This window comes from Ictalurus punctatus, chromosome 18 (genome assembly GCF_001660625.3).
Source record: "Ictalurus punctatus breed USDA103 chromosome 18, Coco_2.0, whole genome shotgun sequence".
NCBI lineage: Eukaryota > Metazoa > Chordata > Actinopteri > Siluriformes > Ictaluridae > Ictalurus > Ictalurus punctatus.
The window spans coordinates 20706480-20729116 of NC_030433.2; the positions used below are offsets into that span (position 1 = coordinate 20706480).

Genomic DNA, 22637 nt, shown 5'->3' on the forward strand with positions numbered 1-22637 from the left:
ATAGTACTCTGTATATTTTTGCTGGTCCTGGCGAACAAAGTAGATTCTGTAATGTGAGTTTAGTATCAAGTTTGTCCTTTAGTTTCTTTGCAGTCGATCCTCTTTCTTCCTCATATGCCTTATAGTGTAATATGATATGCTCAACTGTCTCTTCTTGATTACAATTCATATATAATCCTGTTTCATGTATTTTCTATTCTTAGTAACGATTTATTTTAATGGGTGCACAGTGGCTTAGTGGTTAGCATGTTCGCCTCACACCTCCAGGGTTGGGGGTTCGATTTACACTGCTGACCTGTGTGTGCGTGGAGTTTCCATGTTCTCTGGGTACTCTGGTTTCCTCCTCCAGTCCAAAGACATGAAGGGTAGGCTGATTGGCATGTCTAAAGTGTCTGTAGTGTATGAGCGGGTGTGTGAATGTATATGTGATCTATATACATTCACACAGCTGTTCATACACTTTGGAAATGCCAATCTCCACATATGGGTAGATATTATGCTGGAAAATCTGTCTTCCATTGACTCTAGAGATTCTATAGTTATATTAGGATCAGAACACAGTCTCTATTAAGTATAATTTAGCAATAGATACACATTAAATGTAAGGAAAATCAGAAAGATAAGAAAAAATCTGAAGCATTTATTAATACAAAAAATTTGTTCACATTAATCACATTCATAAGAGCTGGTTAAAGCTGCGTTCACATCATATGAGAAAAACTGTAATTCCCAACTTCCTACTGAGAACCTTTAATGACAGCTGTCAATGTGAGTAGCAATTCCAAGCTTGGGGAGCTTTCCCAAATCAGTAGTGAGGCTGGACTGCATAATCATTATGGACTGCATAATCATGCCACACATCCAATGAAATAAGGAATTACATTTTTTTTTATTTTAATTTAATGTCATTATGAATTACAGCCAGTAAACTGCACCAGCCTCTTTTGGGCTATTAAACTGTAGGAAGATGTTCACTTATTTAACATGAACACAATCGTATGTGAATGTTATTTAATGTTAGATAATAATAATAATAAAAAAAAACTACACTGAGTAAACAAATTGGCAATGCACGAATGCTCTCAAGTCAGAACAATGGGACATTTTACCATTCTCCCACATGATGTGAACGTGGCATGAGTACATACAGTAACAATAGCATTATCGCTTACAGTAAGAGAAAATTAAAAAAAAAAAAAGATAAGGATAAGTTTACAATTGGACTATTAATGCTGTCAGATAGCAATCTCCTTTAATTATTTATGATGTACAAAAACATTTTATTTTCTAAAAAAAAAAACAACAGTAGTAGTCTATTGGTGTCTATTTGTGTGTGTGTGTGTATATATATATATATATATATATATATATATATATATATATATATATATATATATATGTGTGTGTGTGTGTGTGTGTGTGTGTGTATATATATCAGTGCCGTGCGGTCAGAGGGGCAGGGGAGGTAGTGTATTTTCAAAATAAAATGCGCTCCCCACTCAAGCTGTCTTAACAGGTGACTGATTGCTGCAGCAACCTCCGGGCATCAACTTCTTCCTGAATAAATAAAATATATAGAAGACACCAACATTAATGTTTCACATTGCACAAAACATACAGTAGGGTGCGTCTCAATCAGCTCCCTAGATCCCTAGGTGGTGAATCAGTATATGGTGTACATGAGCTCGGGCACTGGTAAAGACCCAGACTCATTAGGACACTGATGACTCAATTTCCGGTAACATGATTACGTACTCGCGTTGTAAAACATCACCACTGGCACTTAACCACAACATGCAGGACGGACATCTTTCTAACATTATATGTCATATTAATTTGTCTATCATGATACTTCAAGTAGGATCATAGACCAGTTAGTAGATTTTTAAAAAAATCAATAAAGTCGTTAGACTCAAATAAAGTCGTTAGACCCTGATCAGTGTCCTGCCTACTGAACTATGGAGCTGATTGAGACGCACCCATGAACTTAAATCCATTACCTCACAAACAAGTCTATAAGCTTCTGATTGCAAATTCATGACAAAAAAAAAAGTTTTGTTCAGTCATGTGCTGATTATTTTAAAACAGGTGCAAGAACAGAAATAAGGAATGAATATAATGAATAATATGGATTAACAATGGTGGCTATGCACTGATTTACACTGCAAACATTTTACGGTTACACTATGGTGTCAGTGTTTTTCCGTACCTAATTCAGTTTTCCTGAAAGTCAAATCAAAATTGCATAAATTATGCTAATAAACAGTTAATAAAAAAATTCTGCTTAACTGGCCAAAGATTTTGGTGCATCACTACAGTTGAGTATTAAAGAACAACAAGACTTAACAGCGTGTGGTCCATCCATAGATCCATCCATCTTCAACCGCTTACTCCTTTTCAGGGTCACGGGGAACCAGGAGCCTATCCCAGGGAGCATCGGGCACATGGTGGGGTACACCCTGGACAGGGTGCCAATCCATCACAGAGCACACTCACATACACACTCACACACCCATTCATACACTATGGACACTTTGGACACGCCAATCAACCTACCATGCATGTCTTTGGACTGGTGGAGGAAACCGGAGTACCCGGAGGAAAGACCGCGGCACGGGGAGAACATGCAAACTCACAGTGTGTGGTATAAATGTTAATGTTAGCATTTATAAATGGTAAAAGGCGCACTTATAGCGCTTTTATCCAAAACGCTTTACACTGTGTCCCATTCATCCGTTCACACACACACAACAATGGTAGCAGAGCTGCAAGACGCTAACTTGTGGAGTCACGTGAGCCGGGAATCGAACCCTACGATTAGTGGACAACCCACTCTACCACCTGAGCCACAGCCGCCACATGGTATGATTTGGTATGATTTCTGATGAGTTTGATATGAGAACGTGAGATTTAAACCACATACAGTGCCCTCCACTAATATTGGCACCCTTGGTAAATATAAGCAAAGAAGGCTGAACAAAAGATCAAAAGGCTCAACAATAAAGAGAAATTATCACAGCATCCTTTACTCATATTTACCAAGGGTGCCAATATTAGTGGAGGGCACAGTATGTTCTTGAACCGTGTAAACAGTTCTTGGTCCTGGATTCCAATTATTGGAGCTTATGGTACTACGGCAGCACTGACTACACTGTAAGCACAGATACACTCTCGGGGCTGTTCTTGATCATCTAATCTGACCTGCATGTCCAACGCCAGCTCTAATATAGCGTCCAGTTCCTCTTTCTCTTTGTCCTGGTCACTCGTCCTACACTCTGGAACATCACCTGCTTCCAAGTATGGATCCTGATCGATCGGATGAGCGTATCCGACTGAGTAGTCCTGAGGAATGAGTGCTAATATTAATATTATTTACACATCAAGGATTTACTTTTAACTGTTTGACCTCCCAGCATTCCCTTCATACTGCAACATGTACCATCAAACGTTAACATGCCTACACTGGCTAAAATAACGACACAAGCCATTTTTAGTGATCAGAACAGTACATAAACTTAAAAAGGTTTCTCAGTTCTTACAGGGTAATAGCCACACGGAGAGTAGGAAGCAGCTGGTTGTTGAAAGCATGGCACTGTTGAATCCATGAAGTCTGGGCTGCAGCGCTGATTCACTGGGGGCGGGAAACATTGAAGGTTAATAAACCATTCATTTCTTGGTAAGACATAAACAACACATCACTAAGATAGATTATTCAGGAACGATATTACAGCTCCTGCAGCCCCTCTGCACACAGTTTATGTTCATTCTTTGCTAACTGTATTCAACAACATGTTGAAATGTCAATATTTAAAGGTGAAAAAGTCAATTTGTTTTATTCCTGAGTTGTACAAATAACCTGAAAGATATGGAAAATGATAAACCATGAATAAGCCATACAAAAACAACAACAATGTATTAAGCTGTGCCTGCATCTGCTGCATAAAGCAACAGAATATATATTTTTTAAAAGCCCACCACATTTCCAAGCACCACGGGCTAATAATCACTCAATTAATGTTAAAAATGAGTTTATGCAAGGCATTGTGGGACATTGTGGGATAGACAGATACACAGACAGACAGATAGATAGACAGACAGATAGATAGATATATAGATATATCGATAAATAGATAGATAGATAGACAGATAGACAAACAGACAGACAGATAGCTAGATAGATAGATAGATAGATAGACAGACAGACAGATAGATAGACAGATAGATATATAGATAGATAGATAGATAGACTGATAGATAGACAGACAGACAGATAGATAGATATATCGATAGATAGATAGATAGATAGATAGATAGATAGATAGACAGATAGACAAATAGACAGACAGATAGACAGATAGATAGAGAGATAGACAAACAGACAGACAGACAGACAGATAGATAGATAGATAGATAGATAGATAGACTGAGCTCCATTCTAAATTGCATGCAATTAAACTACATGTCAGAATAATGCACTATACTACTGTATTTACTAAAGTAGCGTGCAAATCGAATGCTTATACTAATTAAAGCTGAGCTCACAACTATTATAAAGGGGACAAAATGTAATAAATCATCACCTGGTGTGTAAAACCCGTACTGTGACTGATGAGGTGTGTCGCTCCACTTCTCCTGCTGAGGGCCATTACAGGGATGGTGGTAAGGGGTTCCCTGACGTCCAAGCAAGACTGGACCTGAACAGATAGAGACAAGTCAAGTATTAATAAACTAAAACTACAGATGATGACCGAGGCCACAAAGTTATCTAGCTGGCACTGTACTAGCAAAATGACGAACCCTTTCTCATTATATTTGTCTATTTTCTCTTTTTTTCTACACATTCCTATATATGCATAATCTTTTTTTTTTTTTAAGGCTAATGGATTTCTCTATCCTGTCTTTCAAAGCACATGGGCTAAAATGTTTCCAGATTTAAAGAATTCGCACAGTGGTGGAGAAACCTGTGGACTAGGGTTGAGGTAGGTTTCTTCCAGGTTCCAGGTTATAAGTGGAGTGTTTATGGTAAATTGGCACTATGTGTGAACGAGTGTGTGAATGTGTGTGTGCGCACGGTGCTTTGCGATGGACTGGCGTCCCATTCAGGGCGCCCAGTTTTCTCGGGATAGGCCCTGTATCAGTCATGAACCTGACTAGGTTAAAGTCGTTACTGAAATGAATGAATGAATATATTATGTCTATTCTTTTTATCTGCTTGTTGAAACACCACCAACCTGTTTTCATTAAGGCAGAGGATTCCTGTGTCCAATTCAGCATCCCAGGATGGAAAACTTTTGGCTTCTGGCTGGTGACCTTCATCCCAGCGAGCTTGGCCTTGTTGAGAGGCGTGCGTCGCTGTATTTTGAGCAGAAGCTCAGGCTTATCCCGTTTGAAATACGGGTTGTAAAAGTGGTGCGGCTGGGCCTCGATGGGAAAGATGTTTATTTGCTTCTCTGAGATGTCACGGACTGAACGTTCTTTCCTGAAGCCGTACAGGTTCAGCTGGCGAATGAAACTGATGAAGTCCTTCGTTCTGAAGTACTCGGTCACCTGGCTGGTTTGGGACGATAGCACTTCAGCTTCAAACGGTTGTTGGTGGACAAGTATACCTTCCCCGCTGGCGTCCCAACAGATTGAGTGAATCTGTGGATCGTTCACCAAACGCCACAACTTGCCAGGGAAGTAGGTGGGGTTGATCAAGGTGACAGGAGTTGCATCAACCATTTCCATATCAGCTAAAAAAGATGTGTACAAAGATGGGAGAAAACAAAGGAGACTGAATGTAACAATTACTCTCTAGCACTAACTAGATAGTAGGTGGCTAGCTAACACATAACACATTCATCTTCAGTAACAGCAGAAAATCACTAACAATAACAAGCTATAGCGTTAATGTTATCAAAATTGACCGTTAGAGTTGTCAAGCAACCTGGCCGTAGCCTAAATAATCAAACAAAAACAGACCCAAAGTAATATCTAAGAGCTACATGATCACGTGTGAAATATTTCCTACATATGAGCGCATACACCTGCTATGTGGTTCCTTTTGATAGTTCTCTGATCCCTTATCGCTTCTCAGAGCCGTTAAAACTGGTCAGGAACAGTTACGCGCACGCACCGGCCTCGGAGCGTTTACATTCAGGAGACTGGGCGGGTGGGGGTGCCGGACAAATTCGTGAATATTCAATGAGCTCGCGTGGATTCATCCAATCAGAGTAACCCGTGCCTGTGACATCGTTCAATCCCAAAGTAAAGTCTTGGTGCGTATTAACGTGTATCGGACAATCGTGACAAGGCTATTCGGCATATTTTGTAGGAGAAACGGTGAACGTTTAGGTCAGCAGTGGCAAACATACTGCCCGCGGGGTCTCTGTTATTCCTCTAGCAGGACAAAAAACCTTAGGCCATCAATTATGACAAAATGTGCTAATATATAACTCTTCATGAGCAAACTAAAAATGTGAAGCTGTGGCCTTGTGTCTCTCCAACGAACTTCGGGCTTTCACAGCAACGGGGATGAATACTTATAAAATAACAACTGTAATGTTTTTGTTTTGTAAATAATTTTGTAAATAATGTGAGGGAAATTATTCATTTTTACTCTGTAATAGTTTTGTTCTTGTTTTGTTTCATTCTCATCAGAGGATAACGCCTAAGAAGGTCATGTCATGTCACTCAGATCGGTACAGAATGTTTATCTGCTATTCAGAGACACAAACATGTCCTTCTGTTCAAGGTTCATCTTCTAAGACCCTGAAACGAAGCCTGTTTGAACTTCATCCAACCACTTCTTATCAGTATACAAAAGTGTGTCGTGCTCTTTGTATCATATTTATAGTAGTGGTTCAGCACAAGTGCTCTCATTAATCTATCCTGATTTATTCTATCCTGTATTAATCATCTTTCTGTAATAAACCTTTTTTGTTTTTTACCTTCAGAGGAACTTCAGAGGTCTGCGAGTGTTTACTTGCAAATTTCCACGACAATTCGGTCTCCTGGTTGGGCTGTGTGTGTCTTCTCAGGTGTTCTGGACAACAATGACCTCCCTACTGAATCATCACAAATTCATCACAAGTTTGAATCATTGCAAGTTTGAATCATCACAAATTTAGAATTTTATGTCATAGGTTACTGCTGTCATCGTGTAGGGCTGCACGATTATGGCCAAAATGATAATCCCGATTATTTTGATCAATATTGAGATCTCGATTATTTATCACGATTATTAATTGATTTTAGTGACAACATTTTTTTATTGCACTTTCACATTTATTAAATGTTCTCATGACACAATATAACACACAAGTAGGCATTGAGAAAACTTGAGCTGGTCAATCATGACAGAATTTAGGAACGTAGTGTGAGCCGTGACACATTAATTTACCTTCTGATAAACTAAATTGAATATTTTCAGTTCATTTTACAGACTGTATGCAAAAAACAAACGTTAACCTGTTCCACCTTGTAAATAAATACAATAAACATCAATGTTCAGTCTTTGAAGTCTGCTCCTCTTAAATATATTTAAAGCTACACTATTAGACATTTTCCACTGTCATGGTCCTGGGCTGGAGTCAGTTCTCGAACCGCTCTGTGTATATTGTGTATATATCTGAATAATCTCATATAGGATGTGCTTGGGTGAGTTAATTTACCCGTCAGATCCGAAGCGCTTTAGTTTAATGGTGTTCATTACTGACGCTCCGATCAGGATTTTTACAGAAGATACGATCCAGATACCAATCTTTTTTTGTTTAAACTTTAAATCAGAGGTCATAAACAGTTAAATGTAAGCTCTCCCCTCGTGGTCACTGTTAATTGAGTTAAAATAATAGCAATGAGATACTGTTGGTTAATTGATAAATAACCAAGCACAAAATATTTATTTTTAAATATCTTAAAAACAACAAAGAATCCTAATTAAGAGTAGACTAAGACAAAAATGATCCATATTAGGAAAAAGGCCAATAGCCTTCTAAGGAAATAGCGAACTAAGCTTAATGTCAAATCGATATTAAATGCAACACATAGTAATGAAACATTCTTTCATTTCTCATTTTATTTATATTTTATGAAATGATATCTATTTTTTTTATATTAAGTGATTTATTTATAACTAAGCACATTTTCTGTCTTTACATTTTAGTAGTTTTCCCCAGTACAGTGTTCCGAGTCTGCTGATAACAGTGTGTTTTGGGGGGATTCAGCAAAACATGGCGACTGATGTTGCATTGTCTAGTGATATCTGGCAACCGGGAGTTTAAATGAAGTGAATTAGAGTTAGTGAAGGAGAGCGGCAGTGTACTGTATGTTTACAGACTCAGCAGTTGCTGCTCTTGATTATGATTGGTGAGGAATTTTTTTAATAAAGAAGTTTGAATTAAACACACCTTGTTGCGTTAGCATTATTATTAATTTACTGTTTCTACACGAGCAGCTCACAGCAGCGGGGGTTCAGGTCATTTTGCGGGATCAATAAAAGATGGCGGTTGTGAGATCGGGAAGTTGAAGCAGATGATGTACAGTTACTTGTTATCATAATGGCTTCTCTGCAGTATTTACACACTTGTTCGGTTGACTGAGGTGATGAAAAACAGTGTGAAAGTAACTGTAGATGCATTTTGGACTTCCTGTAGTTTTTATTCCGATTGAATTCTACAACTCTGAACGGGTCGCTCGCACCGGTGCGAATAAATATTTATTCACAGTCGCACAAAATACTTTTCAGTCACAAATGCAAGTGAAATGGTCGCACTGTAGAGCCCTGAGTTTATCTGCAAAGTTTTTCCCCGTTCGGCGTGATGACGTTTAATGTCCCCGACAACCTCTGTAGTGCCATTTAGGATCATGTTAATATCATGATTTCTCCTCGCGCAAAGCGCTGGAGCTCGAAACGAAGCCGGCCGCTAGAGGGCTAAAATCCTAACTCCGTTTCCGGGTTTTGGCACTACAAAATGACGTCATCCGTGCGCCGCTCTATGGTGATTGGCTGTAGTGTAAGAAGCGCTTGATTTGATCAGCAGTGGAGTTTTCTATGAGCAGAAGACGAACTTTAAACGTTAATATCGAAGTCGATCATGTTCATTTAATCGTGGGCAGTCAAAATCGTAATCGCGATCGATATTCGATTAATTGTGCAGCCCTATTATACACATTCGTGAAATACATGACCTAGACTATGGAATGTGAGGACATATAATAAAAGTGTGTACAAACATTACATTGGTGACATACAGAGAGATCAACTGCACGTGCTCAAGTTGAGCAAAAAAAAAAAAATTAGCAGCTCAACCCAGTTTGTGAGGGATTGCGCAATCCGAGAGGAGGCTCAGCTCGTCGCTGCCCCCCTTCGCGTCTTTCCCCCGTATTTGGAGAATACACAAATTCAGCGATACTGACTATAAAAATCATTGGAATGATTGGAATCATACAATAATTACGTTTCTATCACAGATCAGTGGACAAATATTTATTTATTTATTTTTAATCATTATTTGTTTTTTACATTTTATGATGACACAGGGGAGGCTCCCCTGACCGCACTGTCAGTAGTCAGGACACTGGTCAGGGCTGACCTTTGTGTGTGCGGAGTTTGCATGTTCTCCCCGTCCTCTGGGTACTCCGGTTTCCTCCTCCAGTCCAAAGACATGCAGGGTAGGCTGATTGGCATGTCCAAAGTGTCCGTAGTGTATGAGCGGGTGTGTGAATGTGAATGTATATGTGATCTATATACATTCACATTCACACACCCGTTCATATTATATGTAAGGAATATTAAAATACATATTAAATGTAAGGAAAATCAGAAAGATAAGAAAAAGTCTGTACCATTTATTAATACAAAAAATTGGTTCACATTAGTCACATTCATAAGAGCTGGTTAATGCTGCATTCACATCATATGAGAAAAACTGTAATTCCCAATTTCCTACTGAGAACCTTTAATGACAGCTGTTAATGTGAGTAGCAATTCCAAGCTTGGGGAGCTTTCCCAAACCAGTAGTGAGGCAATGGACTGCATAATCATGCCACACATCCAATGAAATAAGGAATTACATTTTTTTATTTTAATTTAATGTCATTATGAATTACAGCCAGTAAATTGCACCAGCCTCTTTTGGGCTATTAAACTGTAGGAAGATGTTCACTTATTTAACATGAACACAATCGTATGCGAATGTTATCTAATGTTAGATAATAATAATAATAAAAAACTACACTGAGTAAACAAATTGGCAATGCACGAATGCTCTCAAGTCAGAACAATGGGACATTTTACCAGTCTCCCACATGATGTGAACGTGGCATGAGTACATACAGTAACAATAGCATCATCGCTTACAGTAAGAGAAAATTAAAAAATAAAAACTCAGTAAAAATTTGTAGATAAGGATAAGTTTACAATTGGACTATTAATGCTGTCAGATAGCAATCTCCTTTAATTATTTATGATGTACAAAAACATTTTCTTTTCTAAAAAAAACAACAACAATAGTAGTCTATTGGTGTGTATTTGTGTGTAGGTATATATATATATATATATATATATATATATATATATATATATATATATATATATATACATTAAATCAGGTTGCACTCCCCTTACACAGATGTAGTGTTAACTGATTCTGCACTGTCGCTTGTGGCAAAAGAAACTGCACTAGGAAGGTTGTGGAATGACCGTGTATGCATTTCTTTATCATCAGACCCGAAGAAAGAACCTCGTCTCAAGGAATCTATGACTGTTGTGTTGCAACATGCCAGGATCACATTCACACCAACTTCTTTGTACTCTTTTATCAGGCCTTTCAAGGTGTTAATACCTGTAGTGTCAATGAAAGGGACAGAAGAACAGTCAAGGATTATGGTGTGGAAATCCACTTCGCTTGGAAGTAGCCTTAAACTAACATCACCATTTCCTTTATCAGTCTGCTTTGCAGTTCTCATTTTAGCTCTTTTCTCTATTTTTCTTCTCCTGCTTTTTTCAAGGACTGGCTCGAGTCCAACTGCTTTGAATAAAGACTTTAAGAAAAAGTCCTTGTTTGCATAGTAAAGTGGAGCCTGAAAGCGAAAAATCTTTACTCTTGGAATGATCACAAGGTTGTCATAGTCGTCCATGTCCTCATAGTGATTAGTATTCTCGATTTGGCCCAGTAGTGAAGCCTTGGGATGTTGGGTTTGCGCCACGACACATATCATGGAGAAGACTACTCCAATCAACAGCCCGATCTCTACGCTGATCAAAGCACTTGAACACATGGTCACCATCCAGACAACCGCATCAATCTTGCTGAGGCGCCAAAGCCTGGGAAAGTCTTTGAATTTCCGCAGGGCGCCTCTCAGACTGACAATAATGATGCAGGCAAGGACACACTTCTGCAGGGAGTAGAAGAACGGTGCTAAAAACAAAAGGACCAAGAGCACAACTAAAGCGCTCACCACGCTAGAAACTTGCGTTCGGCAACCTGTCGAGTCTTTCACCATTGTCTTGGCAAGTGCAGCACTTGTGGTGAAACAGTGGAAAAATGATGGGATGATGTTACAAAAACCAATTGCCAGCATCTCCTGGTTTGGTCTGACCGTGTAGCCATTCTTTTTTGCAAACATCTCTGACAAGGAGACCGTGAAGGCAAAACTGATCACAGCCAAAGGTATGGCATCAATTGCTACTCTTGGTAATAGTTCGAAATTCGGAACCTTTGGGGGAATGAAACCAGTCGGAATGGCACCTGAGATGCTTGAGTTGTACTGACCGTTGAGATCAGCAAGGTGGGAAACCACTGTTGCTAAGGCCACTACTACTAGTTCTGTAGGCAGAGGTATCTTCAGACGGTCCTTATACCGATCCTGGAGCTCTTTGCCCACTACTAGGACAGTGATACAAATTGCACTTGTAATGACATCGCAAACGTTGGTCATAAGTATGTTCTTGAAAATGTTGATCCAAGTCACAACAACGGTTCCATAACCGTGGTGACGAGGGATTTTCAGGCCCACCAGATACTTCACTTGGACTGTCAGGATGGTGCATGAGGCACCAGTGGCGAAGCCATCCAGCATTGGAGCAGAGAGGTAAACTGAAACAAACCCAAGCCTGAAAACAGCCATCAGGACCTGAAAGAAAAATATATACAGTGCTGTGAAAAAAGTATTTGCCTTATTTCTTCTGTTTTTATGCACATCAAATACTAAATTGTTTCAGAAATTAAAACAAAATCTAAGATCAATCAACCTGAGTACACACAAGGCATCCTGAGTACACACAAAATACAGTTTTTAAATGGTTATGTTATTTATTGAAGCAAAAACGTTATCCAATACCAACTGAGCCTGTGTGAAAATGTGTTTGCCCCTGTACTTACTAATTCCCCAAATCTATGAAACTGCATTCATAATGGGGTTCAGCTGGACTAGACACAACCAGGCCTGATTACTGCAAACCCTGTTAAATCAAATCAACACTTCAATAGAACTTTTTCAACAGCACGAAGTCGGTTAAAAGATCTTACCCAGTAACACACTATACCAAAATTGAAAGAAATTCCAGAAATGATGAGGAAGAAGGTGATTGAAATACATCAGTCTGGGAAGGGTTACAAAGGTATTTCAAAGGCTCTGAGACTCCAAAGAACCACAGTGAGAGTCGTTATCTCCTAATGGAAAAAAACTTGACACAGTAGTGAACCTTCCCAGAAGTGGCCGACCTTCCAAAATTCCTCCAAGAGCACAGGAACGACTCATCCAGGAAATCACAGAAGAGCCAAGGACAACATCAAAGGACCTACAGGCCTCTCTTGCATCAATAAAAGTCACTGTTCATGACTATCAGAAAGACACTGGGCAAAAATGTCATCTATGGAAGAGTAGAAAATGTATTGTGCTTTTACCCAGGTTACCTTTGATTTATGTTGGATTTCATTCGAAGATCTAAAATGATTTAGTGTGAGATATACACAGAAGAAATCAGGATATTTTTCACAGCACTGTATAACACAAGACAGTTTTCCAATAATACGGCATGTTACACATTTATATGTATTTGTGTCATTTGGAGAAAGGGAATACCTGGTAAAGTCCAGCAAGGAATGTTAAAACTGTTGCAATGCTGATAGCATAGCACTCCTTTCCACACTCCATGCTGAAGGCCCCCATGGTGAGGTTGACCGCAGTATCCTGGTGGTCTTCAGTGCCGTTCCATCCAGCACCCAAGGAGCTTTGCTTACTGTCATCACTCAAATCAAATCCTGCTAAATAGACTTCTCTGTCCACAACCTGTCCTACCATTAAACTCATGAGGCTGAAGATACCAACAGATACATGCCTTGATGTGCCCAAGAAGAAGTAGATCATATTGGCAAAAAAGGATGTGTACAAACCGTAAACTGGCTCTAAGCCTGCAAGGAGACAGTAAGCGATGGCTTGAGGCACTAAAATAATTCCCACTATGAGCCCGGACATCACGTCACCCCACACATATTCCTTTATCTTGTATTTTGGCAGCCAGCGCACGACAGGGAAGAAGTTTATTAATGTGCTTTTCACTTTGGGCAACGAACAAGACAGTTGATGGCGCAGTTTGGTCCTAATGACCTTTAATGGTCCCTTCTTCTGCTGAACCTTGCGTTCCAGATGGCATGTGTATTGAGGTTTTGCATCCTCCATGTCTTCTAATGCTGTCCCGCTGTGCCAACGATGTTCTTTGTCCTATCTCCTGAAGAAGACACACAAAAAAAACAGTAATGCCGTTTATGTAATTGAATATGAGGCTGCAGGGTGATAAAATTGGTACAATTTCCAAATGATGGCTTTCACTGTCAGCGGTCTCCAGCTCTTTGAACGGCCAGTTTTTTTTTTTTTTTTTTCTGTTTACGATCTTTTCAAAACTGATTTCCTGATTTCAATTTATTTCTAAATTGACTGCAAGCTACTTGAGAGCTTCAGACTAATTGAAATTTTCTTGTCTAAAATAAGACGCAAATGTGTTGCATGGGTTAAGTGACTGACACCTTAATGAGGCCCATTAGAATAATTAAACAAGTGGCACAGTTCTAAATACGAGAAAAGTTGCTGAAAGTTAATAAAATGGGTTATATGGTTAAATGGTGCCATTTAACATGTTAGGTGTAATGTCATCAGAAAACAGCCACTAGCAAAACTAGCAAAATTGAGATTCTGGTAAGACGAAGTCATAATTCCACAATTGAAAATCGTGACAAGGGACAGCCTAGTGCAAAAGAAAGTCCAAAATCTCAAAATGCTGGCCTTGTACATTCTCATGTAGGTATTTGCTAAGGAAGTGTGCAATGTCTGCAGTTTTGGGTTTTCCACACCTGGGGGGTTGAGAAAGGGTAAGAATGAGCAAACGCATGTTAATTGATAACTACTAAAGGGTCACCGCTGATGACTGAGTTGGTGTATTGTAACACTTTCAATAACAACACCATTTAACAAATACGGAATTTCATTTAGTAGAAAAGCTGTGTCATTACAGTACACTGTTCATTCACAGAAACTCAGGAAAATGTTTCAGCTTAACTGCACACGAGTACGAAATTAGGAATTCTTTAACTTTTTTTTATTTATTTATTTATTTATTTTTTACATTATGAATAAAATGTTTACACTAATTATATAAAGTAGCTGTAAAATACACATTAGTGGCCCGAATTCTCTGTTTTGATTATGCGGTTAAATGTGATGGTTTTATGGTAGTTAACCAAGCCAGACAAAAAAAAAAAAAAAAAAAGCCAAAAAAAAAAAGAAGATATATTACACAAAGTGAAGACTCAAACACAGAAGATAAGATGATGATGATTTAAATGTAAACAAATGAAAAAAAAAATACAAAGGCATTATACATTATATGACAAAAAACAAACATTTAACACTATGACTATGATTTTTAAAAAAAGATACTCCTAGCAGAAAACACCTAAGTTTGTCCAGGATAAGCCTAACACAGGGGTTATTTATACAGCACATGACTTTATATCCACAGCACAGTAGGAATTTATAGAGGGCAACATTAATTCAGTCCAGTCATCAGCCACTGACCAGAGACAACTATTACTGCACCAGCGTAATTAGCCCATTAAATGACGTTATTATTGCTCTGTTTTAGGTTTGTAGGTTCATCCTGGTAAACAGACCCAAATTCTTTGCAAAAGTATAATTACTTATCCAAATAAATACTCTGGTAAAAGTTGAAGTACAACTTTAAAATCTTCACGTAAGATAAAGTAGAAAAGTATTTAACTTTTAAATGGACAAAGTATGAATGTAATAGTGCATGAAAGGTTCACAAAAAAGTGCCTTGATTTCAAAAATCACTTACTGATGGTAAATTAGTACCTCTTTCACCAAGGACCATGGGAAAACATTTACATCATCAGGTTAACAACCTCTTAATTCCTAATCTTTTAAACAATAGCTAGCTAGATAATGCATCTGATGCTATAAACGAACTGAATGCTAATCAGTGGTTTTACAGTACAAGCTGCAGTGATAAAGTGCGCAGTAGCAGATTACAGTGATGGGTTTTTATGCCTCATCCTCACTGTTAAATTTTAAGTTTGTTAGGAATTTCAATGCACTCTTTGAACCGTCTGATACTAAAAAGTTGCCTTATGATTTTACAAATATACTCAGCAAACAAAGAAACGTCCTCTCACATTCAACTGCTTTTATTTCCAGCAAATGTCTTAACACATGCAAATATTTGTATTAACATAAAAAGATTCAACAATTGAACAAGTTTCACAGAAGTTTGATGAACAGAAAGGGAATAATGAGTCCCTGAACAAAGGGGGGGGTCAATATTAAAAGTAACAGTCAGTATATGGTGGACTCCAGCTGCTTTAAGTACTACAGTGCATCTCATCCTCATGGACTGCACCAGATTGGTCAGTTCTTACTGTGAGATGTTCTCTCACTCTTCCACCGAGGCATCTGCAAGTTCTCCATCACATCTGTGGGGACACACGGTCACATGTCATTTTCCACTGCAAGGACGATCAGCTGTCCTTCCTGTCTCCCTGTAGCACCGTCTTAGGCGTCTTACATTACAGACATTGCAGTTTATTGCTCTGGACACATCTGCAGTCCTCATGCCTCCCTGCAGCAGGTCTATGGCATGTTCACGCAGGTGAGCAGGAACCCTAGGCATCTTTCTTCTGGTGTTTTTCAGAGTCAGTAGAAAGGTCTCTTCAGTGTCCTAAGTTATTGTAACTGTGACCTTATTCGCCTAGCGCCTTTAAACTGTTAGTGTCTTAAGGAATGTTCCAGAGATGCATGTGCAATAATTGCTTACGGTTGATTGAACAAGCACGAAAAACCTCGTTTAAACCCTTTCCAATAAAGATCTGTAAAGCTTATTTGGGTTTTACAAAATTCTCTTTAAAATACAGTCTCCTGCAAAAAGGAGACTGAGTATATATGACTATAGAGAAATGTAGTTATGTTTGAAAAAGTAGTGGGTAGAAAGTAGACTTTTTCCTTCTGAGCTGAAGATCAAAAGTGTTAGGTGAAAGAAAAACTCACTCAGAAAAAGTCAAGTACAGAGACTCTGCGCTCTGTTGTGTCCCTATGTGTCCCTAGAGTCAGTATCAAGTTTTAAGGATGTCTTTTCTACATTCTTAAAGCACTTAAAATTGTATCTAAAATCAAGCTGTCCAGTGAAGGTCTGGTGGTTTTTTTTTTTTTACATGCTCACCAGTATCATCCTCTTTTCTGTTAACAGTTTTATCTTTCACTTTAACAAGCTTATCTAGAGGAAATGAATGAATGAATGGAATAGTTCGGTGACACCAAAAGTAGGCTAATACATGTTTAACTAAGACATGTTTAGCTGGCTGTTTCTTTGGTTTTACACTAGAGCTACGAGATTAACACGTAATGGAACGCTGTCTGACCCAAAATATTTTCCGTACCATATGCACAATAGTGTACATTTGCGGGTTTGTTTGACTGAACTGATCATTTAAGTAAACAGTACCCCAGAGAACTAGTTCCTACAGAAGAAGACAGCAGTTCTGTTTGAGTATGTAAATTACCAAAGGCATTCACTTGAACCCTGGTACACACGTTTAAACACAGGAAGAATAAACAAGTGATTAAAGAAAACAGATAGGTACTGATGTGCTTTTCCTTCCTGTAAAGAAGGATGCACATACAGAACCCTATACTGCCAATTTCATGTCCAGGATTATTAGATGTGGGATAACAAATGAAGGTAAGACAGGGTTTTTTAAAAAAAAATTACATAATTATTGAATATTTATGGAAGGAGTCTCCAGTGTCAGTGTCTCAGTAACAGTGAGAAGTTTTCCGACACAGGAACGTTTTTAGGACAGAAGTCCTATAATATATGCTATATTTCTTTTTAAATGAGACAGAGAGAGAGAGAGAGAGAGAGAGAGAGAGAGAGAGAGAGAGAGAGAGAGGCTGGTGAAGGAACAACCATTTATAGCTGCTGTAATGTAATTAATAACAATAAGACATCATACTTTTTATGTGTTTATCGTTAGATATTATGTCGCGGAATGTCTGTGAAACAAGTTGATCCTTGTCATCATGAACATTATAGCAGCTATAAATATTAATTCCTTCACTAACCTCTCTTTTTATCTCTCTCTTAAAGTTAATAAGATATGTTTTTAAAATTCATAGATCATTAGGCTTTGATTATGTGGAATGTCCACCATGCACGTCTCTGAATGAGTTATTACTAAAGGCATGACAACATACTAGAACAAGTGCATGAATATAAATATGTTATTTGCAGTTGCACTACTCTCACAACTGTTATAGAAAATTAGAAACACCTTCTTTATGGACCCGATCCGAAAGCAGAATTCAACCACACTGTAGTAATGTTAACTAATGCAGTGAATAATGAAAGTTAAATGAACCTTAATGTAAAGCATTACTGAATACTGAAAGCGTTAGAAAGCAATTTTTTTTTTTTTTTTTTTTTTTGTGGCTGAAATGATAATCTGAAGTCCAAATTCAAACATTAGAACTGTGCAGGAAATAAAAAGCTGTAATAATAATACTGGTTAAAGACTAAAATCCAACCTCTTTCCTACCTTTTGTTTCTAATAGAAATATGACTTGCTACCTTGTGGCCCAGAGACGGTGTGGTTCAAGCATGTTGGCACAGCATAAAAGACGGTCACTCAATAGGCACTGTCTGGTTTTATAGGCTGAAAACACATGGGGTGGAGCTGCAAGTGTTCTCAAGTCTTCCATTGAGCAATATAAGCAGGATGAGGGCAAAGTGTGCAGAAAGTACATTTTCTCCTAACTCGGCTCACGTATGTGGTGTCTGGGTATGGACATTAAGTCACCTAAAAGAGTTACCTTAGCTTCTCACTCTAATCACCTGCTGTGTAAACCAGCTATTTATGATTCATTATATTAGTTATACCTAATTATTGCCTGCCTCTTAAAAGACCTTAGTCATGTCTGTGCTCTGAATCATTACATGAAGTGTGAGGTTTCACATATATCAGTGTTTAATGGGCATTGGATATAAAATATGCTTTTGGTTAAATGTTAGATAAAATGCAAATCACACTAAAATGAATATTAGACCAAGCAGTATGTTGTTTTAGACTTTAGTCTTGTGACAGAAATTGGGGTACAAACACTAGCAAACCCAACAAACATTCTTATCTTAAAAAAAAAAAAAATGCAAATGAATAAATAATCCATAATAAAAATGAATAAGTAAAAACAATGGATTCTCTAACCTGAACAAATGCTTTGGGAATTTCTTCTTTGTTAAACTGTCGTAAGATTAAATTTTTTATTATTTTTTTTTAATTATTATTAATTTCAAGAATGATGAGGGAATGAATGCTTGTAACTTCTTTCTTAGATTTTCCACATCAAATGTAACTATAAATGTATAAAAAGACTGACGTGTCATTCTTTAACAACTTAAAAGAAAGAGATAAATGTGGAAAGATTATTGCGGTATAAGATGAATAAAAATATCACTGTATGTTCCTGTAAATGTGAAAAATAACAGAAACCATTGTGGTCAAGAGCGGCAAGCAGCAAGATACGCCTCGTGATAAATTTGTAGAAAATGAGTTCTTAAAGGCATTCTTTGCGTAGTTAAACTTTCTTAACTTTCTAAAAATGTTCTCGTTTGGAATCCTTTCTACGCCCACTTGTAGGACAACCAAATAACCATTAACAGTTCTAACCACTGAATGTGTAGCTCAGCTACCCCAAAACACAACATACAGTGTTACTGGCGCTACCACTGCAACCGCATTATCTGGTCACATGAAAATCTTTTATGAATTGTTACAGTGAAGGTTTTTTTTTTTTTTTTTTTTTTTTTTTAAATGTCATACAAACTATAGCTAAAAAACAGGTACTGGTGCTAACCTTGGCCCTAACACTAACATTCAAATTTCATGTCATTCAATTTTATATCTGAATTGATAATGGATTGAATTTATCATTTGTAAGCATGAGATCAAGTTGATCTGAGGGTATAGATTTTTTTTTTCTCGCATGCATGCATGTATACATCAGCACAACTACATTAGAGATTTATTTATGCTTTATGTCTCCATCTGGGATCCTTCATGGATTTGTATTTAAAGCGAGAAGAGAATAGGAGCTTCTTTGTGTGGGCGAGTGGGTGTATATGAACTGCATGAAGTATATAGCTTCGTTTAGCTGAATAGCTTTAATATTGAGTTGTCTTACAAGCCAAATTATCATTGAATTCATTCATGACTGATGTGTCAAGGAAATGATTGTGTTTGTTCCAGATGTTTCTTTGGTTCTTAGTAGAACATGCTTTTGGGCTGGTTTTGTTTCTGAAGAAGGCCACCATTGTCAATCAGTGGACTCGTCACCGCCCTTCCCTCTATTCAGTTTAAAGCTATATAGAAAGTGTTTTGATGTATGACAGAATGATGTAGTAAAACACTAAGAGTCATATTTTGGAGAACATTATAACCAGCATAATACATTGCTAATATACAAAGGCATGTCAACAAGGTTTGAAAGGATAAGTGAGAAATCAGGTCCAAATTTTCATTCAAACATCACATCCCTGAGCTGAATGCACACGTGCGAGGAAAGCATTGGATTACATTAACACTCATCATTCACAGTGCTTGCTTTAAGCTGAGACAGGAAGAGCAACTCACCCACATCACAGCTGAGAGGAAGTGCAGTGGAGAGAGTAAATATGCCATGCATTTCTCCTAGCCATGACTTCCTGGCATGGAGCACCTCACTCTGTATGCCTCGAATGGAACAAAGGATGATGGGAAAAAAAAATGTCGCGCCTTTCAGAGGTCTCTATCTCAACAGCCAATCCAGATAGAGGGGGGGAGGGGGGAGATGTGGTCCCTCAGTCTTATCACCATGGAAACAGTGCCCCCTTTGTCTGTAGAAGATATAAGGGTTTCATGAGACACTTACCTAAATGTAAATAAACTGTACATGCAAAGAGCATTGCGAATAAAAAGTCTTGTGCTGTCAGATTATATGCATGTGCTGTCCTTATCTTATACTGTTACTCAGTGATTTCATCAAATTGGTGTCTTTTTTCTTATTATTATTTTCTTGTTTTCTAACATCATGGATATTTGCCTTATTTTTATTAACCTTTATTATCAGAATTTAATTCATAGATAATATATTGTACTTGTGAGCTAAATAATAATAATAATAATAATAATAATAATAATAATAATAATAATAATAATAATATTCACCACATGGCCAAAAGTATGTGGACACCTATGACTTGTTAAACATCCTATTCCCAAGATATGGCATTTCTACTCTTCTTCTGATTTGCTCATTCAGCCACAAGAGTATTATTGAGATCAGGTAATGATGTCAGGCGTGGAGGTCTGGTGTGCAGTCAGCGTTCCAGTTCATGGTGGGGTTGATGTCAGGGCTCTGTGCAGGTAACTCAAGTTCTTTCACTCCAAATTTAGCAAACCATGTCTTCATGGACCTCACTTTGTGCACAGGGGCATTGTCATGCTGGAATACATTTGAGCTAGGTCCCCTACAATGAAAAACAAAAATGGAATATTTGGCCTCAGTCGGACTTAAGGGAACATATTACGTATCGCTTACATAAAAAATATTAAGTTTCTCATCAAAACATGATTTCATCGCTTGTACTAAACTTTAACCCAATTTTTAATTACTAGATTGAATTTTACGTAGATAATCATGTGCCTCCAACATTGTGGCAAAAGTTTGGAGAGGGACCGCATATGGATATGATGGTCAGGTGTCCACATACGTTTGGCCACACGGTGCATAATAAATCTACTCTGAATGATAATACATATAAACCTGTAAAATGGTAATGGTTAAATAATAATCTTTAAATTGAATTATTTTAAGTGTTCTAAGTGATGTAATTTCTATGACTGTCTTTATAGATAAGTAAAAATATCCATAGCCTTTGGACATATATTTATATACATGTCAAATATATAATATATACACGACTATGCTTCCAATTCACATATTACGGACAGAAATACCACTTGTTTAATTGAGTGATTTTATTATAATAGTCAACAATAGACCTAATTAATATCATCATAACACTACATCATAAACACTGTGATGTTTACCGGTACATTCTGTTTTGAGGGTACAGAGTTGAGTGTAATGAGCTGTGGTTAGCTAAAAAAGGATACAGAGAAAAAGTTTTAATCTAATTTAGAAAGCCAGGTTTGTGTACCTAATAAGTCACTCATTATTGCGTGTGAAAGTTTTGTCTCATGTCTCAGATGTGACCAGAACAAAATGTCAAACTCTATCCGCTCTGCTATAGTTGCACGCAAACTTTTGGGCACCGCTTGCCAAATCACATTTTGTTGATTTAAAAAAAAAAGCATTTTCTGCAATCTATCTATCTATCTATCTATCTATCTATCTATCTATATATATATATATATATATATATATATATATATATATATATATATATATATATATATAAGCAAATATTTGATCATCTTTGAAACAGTGCCTACTAATGAAGTGGATAAACTTGAACAAAGCCACAATGAAAAATTCGCCTTTACAATCATTTATTCAACAGAAATATCAATCAATGTGATATTTGTCTGTGGAAAAAGTAAGTACACCCTTGACCTCAGAAGCTAGTATCGATCCCTTTAGCTGAATTGTCCACCAGGCTTGCTGGAATTTATGACTCATCTCTTCCATGTGATATTCTTTCAGTTGCAAGATGTTTGAGGGTTCTCATGCACTTACTTTTTCCATGGGACTGATCTGTTGTTTTTTTTTTTTTTTTGTCCATTTAAATTGTGAAAATGACTACAAAATGTCAATTTTATGTGTCATTTGATAGTGTATCACCTTTATTAATAGCCACCGTTTCGAAGAGGATCAAATGTTTGCTTCTCCAAATAGGTCCAAAAAGCCAACAATATATATTGGCTTGGGCTGTACTTATTTTTAAGTTCATCAAATATAAAACATCAGCACATTGATATTTGCAGACGAATTTTGCACCTTCAACATTTGTTAGTTTGTTGACATCAGATCTGGTTAATGTTTCATTTTTTCATCGCCGCTTCTTGCAGTATGTTTGGTTACTTATTGTT

At 37.5% G+C, this 22637-nt stretch overlaps 2 protein-coding genes across 4 annotated transcripts in view; both read right to left on the bottom strand.

Annotated features, from left to right (window-relative positions):
* Positions 1 to 665: 665 nt before the first annotated feature.
* On the bottom strand, positions 666 to 7165 carry LOC108279220 (heat shock factor protein 5-like). 2 transcript variants are annotated; one of them, XM_017493283.3, is made up of 6 exons: positions 6930 to 7165; positions 5232 to 5732; positions 4581 to 4694; positions 3540 to 3631; positions 3202 to 3342; positions 666 to 1557 (listed from the first exon to the last, which is right to left on the bottom strand). In XM_017493283.3, exons 2-6 carry the CDS (start codon positions 5725 to 5727, stop codon positions 1510 to 1512), a joined length of 891 nt encoding a protein of 296 aa, XP_017348772.1. In that variant the 5' UTR covers positions 5728 to 5732; positions 6930 to 7165; the 3' UTR covers positions 666 to 1509. The 2 variants fall into 2 exon arrangements, 1 of the variants encoding a protein (XP_017348772.1); XR_008398312.1 differs by having other exon boundaries at positions 1494 to 1557; positions 2348 to 3342.
* Positions 7166 to 9808: 2643 nt separating this feature from the next.
* slc26a1 (solute carrier family 26 member 1) overlaps positions 9809 to 22637 on the bottom strand; it is a 269764-nt gene continuing 256935 nt past the window's right edge. Inside the window, exons 2-4 of one of the 2 annotated variants that reach the window (XM_017493277.3) lie at positions 18119 to 18147; positions 13066 to 13711; positions 9809 to 12114 (exon numbers count right to left, since the gene is read on the bottom strand). In XM_017493277.3, coding sequence (XP_017348766.1) covers positions 10603 to 12114; positions 13066 to 13662 — 2109 coding nt within the window. In that variant the 5' untranslated portion in view covers positions 13663 to 13711; positions 18119 to 18147 and the 3' untranslated portion in view covers positions 9809 to 10602. Of the gene's footprint in view, positions 12115 to 13065; positions 13712 to 18086; positions 18158 to 22637 lie in introns of those variants that run through there. The other variant, XM_017493276.3, reaches the window with a different exon arrangement.

What these genes read in the sequence shown, in the direction of transcription:
- LOC108279220 (XM_017493283.3), bottom strand. Translation starts at nt 5,727, where the DNA reads ATGGAAATGGTTGATGCAACTCCTGTCACCTTGATCAACCCCACCTAC. An exon ending in CTCTGCCTTAATGAAAACAG is followed by an intron (nt 4,695 to 5,231) that starts GTTGGTGGTGTT and finishes CTATCTGTTCAG; the next exon opens with GTCCAGTCTTGCTTGGACGT. An exon ending in CTCCGTGTGGCTATTACCCT is followed by an intron (nt 3,343 to 3,539) that starts GTAAGAACTGAG and finishes CTCATTCCTCAG; the next exon opens with GACTACTCAGTCGGATACGC.